We start from the raw sequence: 12,873 nt of genomic DNA, 5'->3' as shown, positions 1-12,873 counted from the left end.
TGTGTGTGTGTGTGTGTGTGTGTGTGTGTGTGTGTGTGTGTGTGTGTGAAAAAACGACAGAGTCTGTGTTTGACTTTCAGTGATTGCTTTTAAAAAGCCCTCGAGTTTAAAACCATTTAGTATGGGGAAATTTAACCGAGAGATCTGTACCCAAAGACCATTCACCAAACACTAGTTTTCTGAAGATTGCAATGTGATGTCTCTTTAAAAGTTAACGCACTCACCTCGCTGGGCTTTTTTCTTTCTATGGTACGCTTTTCCAGAGGGTTCATCGATTTCCCAAGCTTTCTCTGTTTATCTCAACGTAGATGACCACTAAATCTAAAACTTAGAGCTTTCCTCTTACCCAGATTATGTGTTTTAATCTCCCATTTTACACTCCTCTCAGTGCCTTGATGTCATTCAAAAGGCAGTTCAGAATGAAATTCCTAACCAGGTAAGGGAGACTAAAAATGATGACCTTAAATGGAGCCAGGAAGAGAGGAATGACTGCAGTTATCATTCTGCTCCCTGCACTGATGCAGGTAGAGTGTGGGGAAGGTGCTGTGCCGTGGAATGGGCTGTGCTCATGGCACAGTGGGCAGGCAGAGGTCCCGGAATGGCCTCTGAATGCCGAGCTGACAACAGAGGACTCCGTTTTCTCGTGCCGTGGAATGGCCTGTGCTCGTGGCACAGTGGGCAGGCAGAGCTCCGGGATGGCCTCTGAATGCCGAGCTGACGACAGAGGACTGTTTTCTTTAGCCTTTAAACCTGGCTGTTTGAAATGGGTGGTAGGCATTATAATTGTGTAAAAACTTTTGTGGGAATTAATAATCTTTCAACATCAAGGTTTCCATTCTTTTGCATTTTACTTACATCTGTAGTAAAAACATGATTTTTAAACTGTGCTTTTTGATACATTGTTGTACCATTTTAGACCTGGTCACACTTAAATTTCATTCACGGACCTGCTGTTTTACTAGACAACTTTTCAGATATATACATGCTATACCAAAGAAAAATGTTTCACATTTTTTATTCTTAGTTACACATCTTTTATGTCTGAAAATAGTGTTCTCATTATTTAGAACAATGGAAGAGACAACTTAGTTCAGGTTGAAAATCAAAGAACTGAATCAGTGTGTCAGCAAGAATATCTGAAAACAGTGTTCCTCAAACCTTAGTAATAAACTCTTTCTCCACAGATTTATACACGGTCTGTAATTGACCCTGTTCCTGCACCAGTTGGTGATTCAAATGTTGATGGTGGTGCCAAGTCTTCAGACAAACAGAAAAAGAAGACTAAAATGACAGATGAAGAGATTATGGAGAAATTAAGTATGTTATCTACATTTTATATCATTGTTAAATTGTTAATAGCTCTTAAAACATTTGGCCCAGATGAGTTTTAACTTACACCTTACATTATGACTTAAAGTATAAAGAATACATTTTCTTATAGCAACGGTAGCTTCAGTTACAATCTAGAGATGTTGCAGGGCATGGTGGCTCACCCCTAAATCCCAGCACTTTGGGAGGCCGAGGCGGGTAGATCACCAGAGGTCAGGAGTTCAAGATCAGCCTGGCCCAACATGGTGAAACCCATCTCTACTAAAAATACAAAAATTAGCTGGATGTGCTGGCGTGTGCCTATAATCCCAGCTACTTGGAGGCTAAGACAAGAGAATCTCTTGAACCCAGGAGGTGGAGGTTGCAGTGAGTCAAGATTGCGTCACTGGGCCGGGCGCGGTGGCTCACGCCTGTAATCCCAGCACTTTGGGAGGCCGAGGCGGGCGGATCACAAGGTCAAGAGATCAAGACCATCCTGGCCAACATGGTGAAACCCTGTCTCTACTAAAAACACAAAAATCAGCTGGGTGTGGTGGCATGTGCCTGTAGTACCAGCTGCTTGAGAGGCTGAGGCGAGAGAATCGTTTGAACCCAGGAGGCAGAGGTTGCAGTGAGCTGAAATCATGCCACTGCACTCCATCTTGGCAACAGAGTGAGACTCCATCTCAAAAAGAAGGCTAACTGACCATGCACTGTGGCTCACTCCTGTAATCCCAGCACTTTGGGAGACCAAAGTGGGCGGATCACTTGAGGTCAGGAGCAAGACTAGCCTGGCAAACATGGCAAAACCCCATCTCTACTAAAAACACAAAAATTAGCTGAGTGTTGTGCAGGCGCCGGTAATCCCAGCTACTTGGGGAGCTCAGGCAGGAGAATCACTTGAACCCAGGAGGCAGAGATTGCAGTGAGCCGAGATCGTGCCACTGCACTCTAGCCTGGGCTAAAGAGAGAGACTCAGTCTCAAAAAATAATAACAATAATAAATAATAATTAAAGAATACTAATCTAGAGGGATCAAGGAAAAATACTTTTTGGAAGGATTGTTTTAAACATTTAGGCTGGGCATAGTGGCTCAAAGCTGTAATCTCAGTACGTTGTCTGGCCAAGATAGGATAGCTCGAATCTAGGAGTTCAAGGCCGAACTATACAACTTAGACCCCAACTCTACCCAGGAAAAAAAAAAAAAAATTAACGAGACATAGTGGTGCGTGTCTGTAGTCCCAGCTGACTGGGAGCCTGAGGCAGGAGGATTGCTTGAGCCACGAGTTCAAGGATGTAGTGAGTTTGCACCACTGCACTCCAGCCTGGGTGACAGAGTGAGACCCTGTCTCTAAAAAGCACACAAATGTTTATATGCCCCATGTTTATTTGCTTTTGATTTCTCAGTGCTTTCAAGTATAAACCTGGCTGTTACTCTGTTGTTGTTGTTGTTGTTGTTGTTGTTATTTTGAGACAGAGTCTGACTCTGTCGCCCAGGCTGGAGTGCGGTGGCACGATCTTGGCTCACTGCAATCTCTGCCTCTCCGGTTCAAGCGTTTCTTCTGCCTCAGCCTCCCGCGTAGCTGGGACTACAGGCATGCGCCACCACACCCCGCTAATTTTTGTATTTTTAGTAGAGATGGAGTTTCACCATGTTGGCCAAGCTGGTCTCAAACTCCTGACCTCAGGCATGAGCCACCATGCCCAGCCTACTCTGTTGCTCTATGGGCATATAAGGATTATTTTAGGAGAGCTGCTACTTTAAAAAAAAAAAATTAACTGGAATCCTAATTGTCATCATTCAATTGTGACCTTTTACTATCACATCACCAGTCTTTTTGGTATCTTTTTGCTCTTAGCCTCTTATTATTGCTCCTGTTCTTGCTTGTTGACTTGAGGTTGGGTACCTACATAAAATTATTTATATGAGTTTCCTTGATATGGTCCTGTCCTTTTTTACCTTGACAAGGCAAGTGAAAATGTAATGTGATTTTTCTTATATTTTGACTTACTAGTAATAAGAATATAAGTTATGATTTTATGTCCAACTTCCTATTTTTTTTTTGAGAGGGAGTCTTGCTGTCTCCCAGGCTGGAGTACAGTGTTGGGATCTCCGCACACTGCAAGCTCCGCCTCCCGGGTTCACGCTGTTCTCCTGCCTCAGCCTCCCAAATAGCTGGGACTGCAGGCGCCCACCACCACGCCCAGCTAACTTTTTGTATATTTTTTCAGTAGAGATGGGGTTTCCCCGTATTAGCTAGGACAGTCTCGATCTCCTGACCTCGTGATCTGCCCGCCTCGGCCTCCCAAAGTGCTGGGATTATAGGTGTGAGCCACCGTGCCCAGCCCCAACTTCCTGATTTTAAAACCTGTTTCTTGCGACTTTGAACTTTCCTAAAACAAACATGATTAGTTTATGTGAGAGCATAGTAATTGTTATGGTAACAGGTAGTTTTCTAAATATATTGAAAGGTAGATGATATGTATACTGGAAGAGTCAGAAAGACCATCTAGGGTTTAGATAGCCTTTATTATTTATAATACTAAGTAGTCTCAAACTTATCTATTAATAGATATATTCAAATATACCTATTTCTATATTCAAATATGTCTGTTTTATATTCAAATATACCTATTTCTATATTCAAATATATCTGTTTTATATTCAAATATGTCTGTTTCCTTGAGATTACCTGATTCTAAAGCTGAACATCTGAGAACCTAATTAATCTCTGGCAAACTGGTACAGTCTTTCCACAATGTGACCATTATTGAGCGAATGATGAATTAGGAGGTCTCACCTCATGGAAATAATGTGTCTTCTTGTTTCTGATACTTCAACTTTTAATGTGTCTCGTTTCTGATACTTTTAAACTTTTATTATGTATTTAAGTTTCTTTAGTGTTTTGTGTTTGAAACCTGTTATTTTTGAAACTTAATGTTATGTTTAAAAATCACTTATAAAAGCAGTGGCGTTTATTAAAAGGAATAATAATATCAAAATCAATTTACACTTAAAATGCTTGACTGAGCTTCCAGCTTTTTGTTTATTCTAGGAACTATTGTGAGCATAGGTGACCCTAAGAAAAAATATACAAGATATGAAAAAATTGGACAAGGGTAAGTATTTGTGACTGTATTATCATAATATTCAATATTCAGTATTTCCTGGTTTTATAGCATGATATTTATTTTGCCTGCTGACATTGAGCACTTATGTAGTATTCTGTGAGTGGTACCCTTGGGGGATTTATGTAAATAAATAATGCAGTTATTTGTAGATGCTGTTAAAAAACTGTACTAGTTGTTAGCAGCGATTGTGTATCATTTTTTCTAAAGTGTCATTTCCCATCCGTTATAAAGAATTAGAGGGGGCCGGGCGCGGTGGCTCAAGCCTGTAATCCCAGCACTTTGGGAGGCCGAGACGGGCGGATCACGAGGTCAGGAGATCGAGACCATCCTGGCTAACCCGGTGAAACCCCGTCTCTACTAAAAAATACAAAAAACCAGCCGGGCGAGGTGGCAGGCACCTGTAGTCCCAGCTACTCAGGAGGCTGAGGCAGGAGAATGGCGTGAACCCGGGAGGCGGAGCTTGCAGTGAGCTGAGATCCGGCCACTGCACTCCAGCCTGGGCGACAGAGTGAGACTCTGTCTCAAAAAAAAAAAAAGAATTAGTTAGAGGGAAGAATTGCCCATAAAATATATTTAAAAGACAGTAAGAATATTTATTTCAGGATTATAAGCAATAAAAAAAAATGCATAAATCATGTCATTGAGTATTGACTTTTCGGTCTACTGATCTTCTGATTTTGTTCTGTAATTTGTATTTTTAAAGTGTACTAACTAAACTCCTTTTTTCTGTTGCTTGGAAGCAAATAAACACCTTACATTTTTAATGTTATTAAACTCTGGAAAGCATTCTGTGAATTTACAGTGAGGGCCTAAGCCATTTTTGAAAACTTCCATATGAATTCCTTCCTTCCTTCCCTTCTCTTTTTTTTTCCTTTGGTGAAGTCGCAGTCTGTCACCCAGGCTGGAGTGCAGTGAAACAATCTCAGCTCACTGAAACCTGTGCCTCCTGGGTTCAAACAATTCTTCTGCCCCAGCCAAAAACCCAAAGTGTTGGGATTACAGGTGTGAGCCACTGTACCAGGCCTGAATTTCTTCCTAACGGCTAAATTCAATTGCAGCACTGGTTTTATGAAAGAGAATTGAAGATTATCGTATTATTTTTGAACATGAATGAACAAGCAATGCCTATCCATATGGATGACCATCACAAATCCAGTATTGAGTAACAAAAGCAAGTTGCAGGATAGTATGTGAAATGAAACTATATGACATTTAAAAATTAGGCAGGCCAGGCGCGGTGGCTCACACCTGTAATCCCAGCACTTTGGGAGGCCGAGGCGGGCGGATCACGAGGTCAGGAGATCAAGACCATCCTGGCGAACACGGTGAAACCCCGTCTCTACTGAAAATACAAAAAAAATTGGGCGTGGTGGCGGGCGCCTGTAGTCCCAGCTTCTAGGGAGGCTGAGGCGGGAGAATGGTGTTAACCCGGGAGGCGGCGGAGCTTGCAGTGAGCAGAGATTGTGCCACTGCATTCCAGCCTGGGTGACAGAGGGAGATTCCGTCTCAAAAAAAAAAAATTAGGCAAAGTATATTTTATAGGGATAAACATCTGTGTCCTTTGTAGTTAAAAGTATGGAGAAATGCATGAAAATGATGAACTTCAGGCCGGGCGCGGTGGCTCAAGCCTGTAATCCCAGCACTTTGGGAGGCTGAGACGGGCGGATCACGAGGTCAGGAGATCGAGACCATCCTGGCTAACACGGTGAAACCCCGTCTCTACTAAAAAATGCAAAAAACTAGCCGGGCGAGGTGGCGGGCGCCTGTAGTCCCAGCTCGTTGGGAGGCCGAGGCAGGAGAATGGCATGAACCCGGGAGGTGGAGCTTGCAGTAAGCTGAGATCCGACCACTGCACTCCAGCCTGGGTGACAGAGTGAGACTCCGTCTCAAAAAAAAAAAAAAAGAAAATGATGAACTTCAAATACAGGAGAAACACGGAATATAGATCACCTTTGGGAGGAAGGAGACTGCTGTTGGAGAGGGCTCATGGGAATCTTCGAATTATTTATAGTTCTTTGTATCTTAATCAGGGAAGTGTATCCATAAGTATATGTTACATATATTTTTTTCTTGATCTTTTTTCCCTACATTTTTGTAGGTCTGAAATATTTCAAACATAAGTTTTGGCCATGAGGATTGTCTCTTTTTCTTCCCCCACCCCCTTTCCTCGTGTTTTTGCTTTTACTCCTTTTAAGCATGTTAGATCGTCACTGTTCTTTAATTCTTTTTCAGTTGCTTGAAGTGTAAAGTCTTTGGATATTGTAAATGCTGGTGATTTGTCAACCTTAAATCTGGCTGTTTTCTCCCTCTAGGGCTTCTGGTACAGTTTTCACTGCTACTGACGTTGCATTGGGACAGGAGGTAGCTGCTTTGTCATAATCCTGGATGTTACCATTATTTTGTCATATAGGTGGAAACTAGATAAAGCTGGGAAGAATCAGTAGGACTGTCTTTTAAGTTGAACATGTTGTAAGAATTGCTCTATATGTTTTTATAGCACTTCTGTCATTAAGGGGAACAAAGAAGGAATTTTGAGTTTAATGTCATAAATAAGCAAATATTTAAAAATTGTTTTCTCAGCTCGAAGTGAAAAGAGGATTAATTCTTAGTGTTGGACTGACTGTGGGTGTATTAACTTCAAGATAAATCTAAAACTGTTTAGGCTCTATACATTACAAAGCATTGTGCGGAGGCAATGTGCAAGTAAAAGTACCACCTATGAGTAATAGCATTGTGTAATATACATGCCGTAAAGTAAGTTATTAACTGCTTGGTGTTTGTAATTTTCTAAGAGAATTCGTAAACCTGATTTTTTTCAATCGTGTTTTCATTATAGGTTGCTATCAAACAGATTAATTTACAGAAACAGCCAAAGAAGGAATTGATCATTAATGAGATTCTGGTGATGAAAGAATTAAAAAATCCCAACATAGTTAACTTCTTGGACAGGTAAATATGATTATGTCTTAAACATTGGGATAAAAATGTAGAAATTTTAAGTCTCATGGTTTGAGGGGGCAGCTAGCCACTTTAGAATAAACTGTCAATGCTGAGAAATAAGAAGAGAGGTAAAAATAGCACACTGCAGTTTTAGAAGGTCCTTCTCTACAAGGATATCACTTGGCAAGTGAGAGAAGGCAGTTAAATGAAGGCCATAGCTGGTGGTGTTTATATTCATTGCAAATGACCTGAAGTTAAAACATGAATGGTTGGCTGTGATTCATGTCTTGACTGACAGGGGACCGGTCACATGGTTTTTAAACTTGTAGATCAATTTTTATTTCAAATGCTATCCTTTATGGACAAATTGTATGTCTATCAAAACCTCATTTAGTTTAGGAACTAATGTTAAATAACAGACCAAAAAGCAGAATAGAAAATTATGTGTATTGGCCGGGTGCAGTGGCTCACACCTGTAATCCCAGCTACTCAGGAGGCTGAGGCAGGAGAATCGCTTGAACCAGGGAGGTGGAGGATGCAGTGAGCCGAGGTCGCACCACTGCACTCGAGCCTGGGCAACGCAATGAGACTCCATCTCAAAACAAAAAAAAGAAAATGATGTATATTACTACAACTACGCTTGAAAAAGCAGTCACATATACGAATGAGAGAAGATTAGTTGAAAATGACAACAGTGGTTTTATTGAAGATAGAGGTGATTATAGGTGATTTTCTTCCATATTTAAATTTGTTTAGAATGAGGAAACAGTAATATATTTCAAGACTTTAGCCCTAGTTATGGAGAACATGTTCATAGAAATAAACTTTTCAGGCCGGGCACAGTGGCTCATGCCTGTAATCCCAGCACTTTGGGAGGCCAAGGCAGGTGGACCGTGAGGTCAGGAGATCGAGACCATCCTGGCCAACATGGTGAAACCCCGTCTCTACTAAAAGTATAAAAATTAGCCAAGCATGGTGCCACACATCTGTAGTCCCAGCTACTCGGCAGGCTGAGGCAGGAGAATTGCTTGAATCCAAGAGGTGGAACTTGCAGTGAGCCGAGATTGCGCCACTGCACTCCAGCCTGGCAACAGAGCAAGACTCCATCTCAAAAATAAAAAAAAAAAAAAAACTTTTCAGGTACTGTTCCCTGCTTTTTAAAATAACATTTCAAGTCAGCATAGTATGGTGGTTAAGATAAGCCATGGGCTTTGGAATCGTGGATACTTGGCTTCAGATTCTGGTTCTGTCACTTACTATTAATAGCTGTGTGACCTTGGATGAGTCACTAACCTTTCCAAGCCTTTGTCTCTTTATCTCTAAAACGGGACTAGTAATTTCTATATTGTAGGATTATTTTAATCAGAATGAATCTATGTGCATACTCAAACTACAATTGTGGGCAAACTGTAACTTAAAAATGATTCAGGATCATAACCTCAGTTATTTTTCTGTGCTGTTACATAGCAGCTTTCCAATTTTCTTCCTAACTCTCAAGCTACCAGCCCTCTAGTTTCATTGTTAGGATGTTTAATATTTGAATTCTTCAACATAGAATACCATGTGTTTAGAAAAAATGTAAGTGAGAACACCATGTGTTTAGAAAAAATGTAAGTGTGACGGTATTTGATATGTTGTATTTTTAGTTACCTGGTAGGAGATGAATTGTTTGTGGTCATGGAATACCTTGCTGGTGGATCGCTCACTGATGTGGTAACAGAAACCTGCATGGATGAAGCACAGATTGCTGCTGTATGCAGAGAGGTAGGTGTGCCTCCTCCTTGATATGTTATGGTGATATGTGGTTAGCAAGAAGTGAACAAAAGGAATTTTTTCTGCACAGTTGTTACTGTGGGAAGTGCTTTCTCTGTACACATTCTCTACAAGTTACTCCATCCCCATACCATTTCATCCTACACAGGAGTTTCAGCCCTTTCCTTCAGGTATAAGATAATTTGGGAATGAATTGTGGACCTTTGAAGATCCAGATTCACAAGGAAATTCTGGTAGAGTGATGACGATCATTTACCATCCAAACAGGACACTTTTGAGAGTAAACGGGTGTATACCATTAGAAATAACACCACTCAGCTGGAAGTGGTGGCTCATGCCAGTAATCCTAGCACTTTGGGAGGCCGAGGCAGGCAGATTCTCTGAGGTCGGTAGTTTGAGACCAGCCTGGGAAACATGGTGAAACCCATCTCTACTAAAAATGCAAAATTAGCTGGGTGTGATGGCGTGTGCCTGTAATCTCAGCTACTCGCAGGAGAATCGCTTGAGCTGGGGAGGGAGACATTGCAATGAGCTGAGATCGTGCCACTGCACTCCAGCCTGGCGACAGAGCAAGAGTCTGTCTCAAAAAAAAAAAAAAAAGAGGCCGGGCGCGGTGGCTCATACCTGTAATCCCAGCACTTTGAGGCGGGCGGATCATGAGGTCAAGAGATAGAGGCCATCCTGGCCAACATGGTGAAACCCCATCCCTACTAAAAATACAAAAATTAGCTGGGTGTGGTGGTTCATGCCTGTAGTCCCAGCTACTCGGAGGCTGAGGCAGGAGAATCGCTTGAACCCAAGAGGCGGAGGCTGCAGTGAGCCGAGATCGCGCAACTGCATTCCAGCCTGGCGACAGAGCAAGACTCTGTCTCAAAAAAAAAGAAAAAGAAAGAAAGAAATATACCACACAACAGTGGAAGTTCTATCTCAGGTGAAGCAGGACACTTACTCGCCTTAAGTATCAATAAGTCTGTGCCTAGCTTCGTTGAGTTCACTAATGGTGAAGAAACTGGTTATTTCTTTATATTCATTAATGAATTTCTAGACATACTATTAGCTTAAGCCAGTAGAATTCTGCCAAATTGCCAATTTAAGCCAAAAATAGGCCTTCTTTTTCCACCTATATCTTAGCTTTTTCTACAGATAAGTTTTGGGCTAATGGTTTGCTTATTGTCATTGAAATTTGTAATATCACAGGAATCACTGTCACAAAGGGCAGAATTTTAAGCTTATAGGACTATATTGTATTTTCTATGATTTGGCTTTCAACAGTTCTTCAGTGACATGTGAATTACAAACTTTGTTCATGTAAGGATGATACATATATATTTCCCTTTTCCATCTGTCATCTTAAGGTGTTAAAAATATTCTTTGAAAACTTTAATTCTGAATTATGTTCTGCCTGAGGAATAGTACCTCTTTGGTTGAAGGGAGGAAATAAGAACTCTTGAATAGAATATTAATAGCATATGATATTCCTTAGCAATGGATGCTTGGTCACTGGAAAGCTGATAAAAACAATAATTTACCTATTTATACTTAATTTTGTTTTTTCTACAGATATCTTTGCAATTGATATAAAAATTAATTTAATTTTGAGAGTTCCTCTAATTTGGGTTTTCTTTTGTGTGCCAGAACTTTTTAATTGTGACAGTTTTCTATTTATTTGTACAAATATTTTCTGGAGCTTTGGATCTGATTATTTCCTGGTAAATATATTGTGGTGTAACACCCAATTTATCTGTTTTTCCTTGAATGAATAGTAGAAGATTTTGGATGAGATTTTTAGTTGTGCTGACTTTGTTCTCCTCTGATGGGAGTAAGAAATAAAAGCACAGCCAACTTACACCCGTAGTTTATATTCAAAAACACCAGAGTGGGCAGATGTTTTCTTTATTTATTTTTTTGAGACGGAGTCTCGCTCTGTCGCCCAGGCTGGAGTGCAGTGGCCGGATCTCAGCTCACTGCAAGCTCCGCCTCCTGGGTTTACGCCATTCTCCTGCCTCAGCCTCCTGAGTAGCTGGGACTACAGGCGTCCGCCACCTCGCCCGGCTATTTTTTTTTTTTGTATTTTTAGTAGAGACGGGGTTTCACCATGTTAGCCAGGATGGTCTCGATCTCCTGACCTCTTGATCCGCCCGTCTCGGCCTCCCAAAGTGCTGGGATTACAGGCTTGAGCCACCGTGTCTGGCCTAGGGCAGATGTTTTAAACGTCATCTCGTTCTTGTTTGTAAGGAAGGGAAGAGTTTGCGCCTGCTTTGTGACTCGGGGCTCTCTGGAATATGGTGTAAGGGGAAAGCTGTTCTTTCGTCATTCATGTCCACGTTGTAGATGCAGCTAAATTAAAATCCGTCACTGAAGAAGAACATCTTGTCCCTGATGAACAGCCAGATGGAAGCAGCCGCCCAGAATCTTACCCGCTTCTCAGTGGCTCACATTGACTAGCCTTCTGCGTATCTCATATTCAGATGGGAATGATCAAGTTTTTTTCATTACTGTTGAAATGATTTCTGAAGAGCCTGTGCATGTTTACTAAGTGTTGTATACCTTTAGACATTTACACCTGAAAGAGGCAGTTTTTTGTTGTTGTTGTTTTGTTTTGAGACTGAGTCTCGCTCTCTCACCCAGGCTGGAGTGCAATGGCGCAATCTTAGCTTGCTGCAACCTCCGCCTCCTAGATTCAAGGGCTTCTCCTGCCCCAGCCACCTGAGTAGCTGGGATTACAGGCCTGAGGCACCACACCTGACTAATTTTTCTTTCTTTCTGTCCTTTTTTGTGTTTTGAGATGGAGTCTTGCTGTGTCTCCCAGGCTGGAGTGCAGTGACACGATCTCGGCTCACTGCAACCTCTGCCTCCCAGGTTCAAGCGATTCTGCTACCTCAGCCTTCTGAGTAGCTGCGGTTACAGGTGTGTGCCACCACACCCAGCTATTTTCTTTGTATTTTTAGCAGACACAGGGTTTCATCATGTTGGCCCAGCTGGTCTGGAACTGCTGACCTCAGATGATCCACCTGCCTTGGTCTCCCAAAGTGCTGGGATTACAGGAGTGAGTCATCACACCTGGCTAATTTTTGTATTTTTTAGTAGAGATGGGGTTTTGCTATGTTGGTCAGGCTGGTCTTGAACTCCTGCCCTCAAGTGGTCTGCCTGCCTCACCCGGCCAAGAGGCAAGAAATTACACAGACCCAGCTAAACAGTGTCCCTGAGTAAGATCAGAGGATAGGAGGGCATCTACTGACTTTTCAAAAAATTTTATTTTCTTATATAAAACTTTAAGGAGGAGATATAATTACTTTTCATAACTTTGTGTATAAGAGAGGATTTTTTTCTTTATAACTAAAAGTATTGGTGGGTCTTCTGGGTACTGGAAGCAGTGCTCAGGCCATAACTACTGTATGTGAATCTCCCTGTGTCTTTTCAGGGACTATTTCATTAACAGGTGTTTTTCTTCTGTTCAGTGTTTACAGGCATTGGAGTTTTTACATGCTAATCAAGTGATCCACAGAGACATCAAAAGTGACAATGTACTTTTGGGAATGGAAGGATCGGTTAAGCTCAGTGAGTAACAAATGGAAAAATCACTATTATTTATTATAAGTTTCTGCCTTTTGTTTAATTAAAAACTTTTCTTGACCAATGCAAGGATTAATAATGATTTAATATAGGAAGTGGTAAGACCTTTGAAAACTGAGTGATACTCTGAGGGTTTTAACTAATCAG

The 12,873-nt window shown here is 41.4% G+C and overlaps 1 protein-coding gene across 1 annotated transcript in view; it reads left to right on the top strand.

Annotated features, from left to right (window-relative positions):
- Positions 1-12,873, top strand: part of PAK2 (p21 (RAC1) activated kinase 2) — a 91,711-nt gene that overhangs the window by 64,265 nt on the left and 14,573 nt on the right. Inside the window, exons 7-12 of the mRNA XM_023214808.2 lie at positions 1,185-1,317; positions 4,365-4,428; positions 6,753-6,801; positions 7,277-7,389; positions 9,027-9,144; positions 12,612-12,711. Of these exons, the coding sequence (XP_023070576.1) occupies positions 1,185-1,317; positions 4,365-4,428; positions 6,753-6,801; positions 7,277-7,389; positions 9,027-9,144; positions 12,612-12,711 (577 nt within the window). The remainder of the gene's footprint in view (positions 1-1,184; positions 1,318-4,364; positions 4,429-6,752; positions 6,802-7,276; positions 7,390-9,026; positions 9,145-12,611; positions 12,712-12,873) is intronic.

Source organism: Piliocolobus tephrosceles, chromosome 2, assembly GCF_002776525.5.
Source record: "Piliocolobus tephrosceles isolate RC106 chromosome 2, ASM277652v3, whole genome shotgun sequence".
NCBI lineage: Eukaryota > Metazoa > Chordata > Mammalia > Primates > Cercopithecidae > Piliocolobus > Piliocolobus tephrosceles.
The sequence above is the reverse complement of the archived record's forward strand: the minus strand, read 5'-3'. Positions and strand labels throughout refer to the sequence as shown.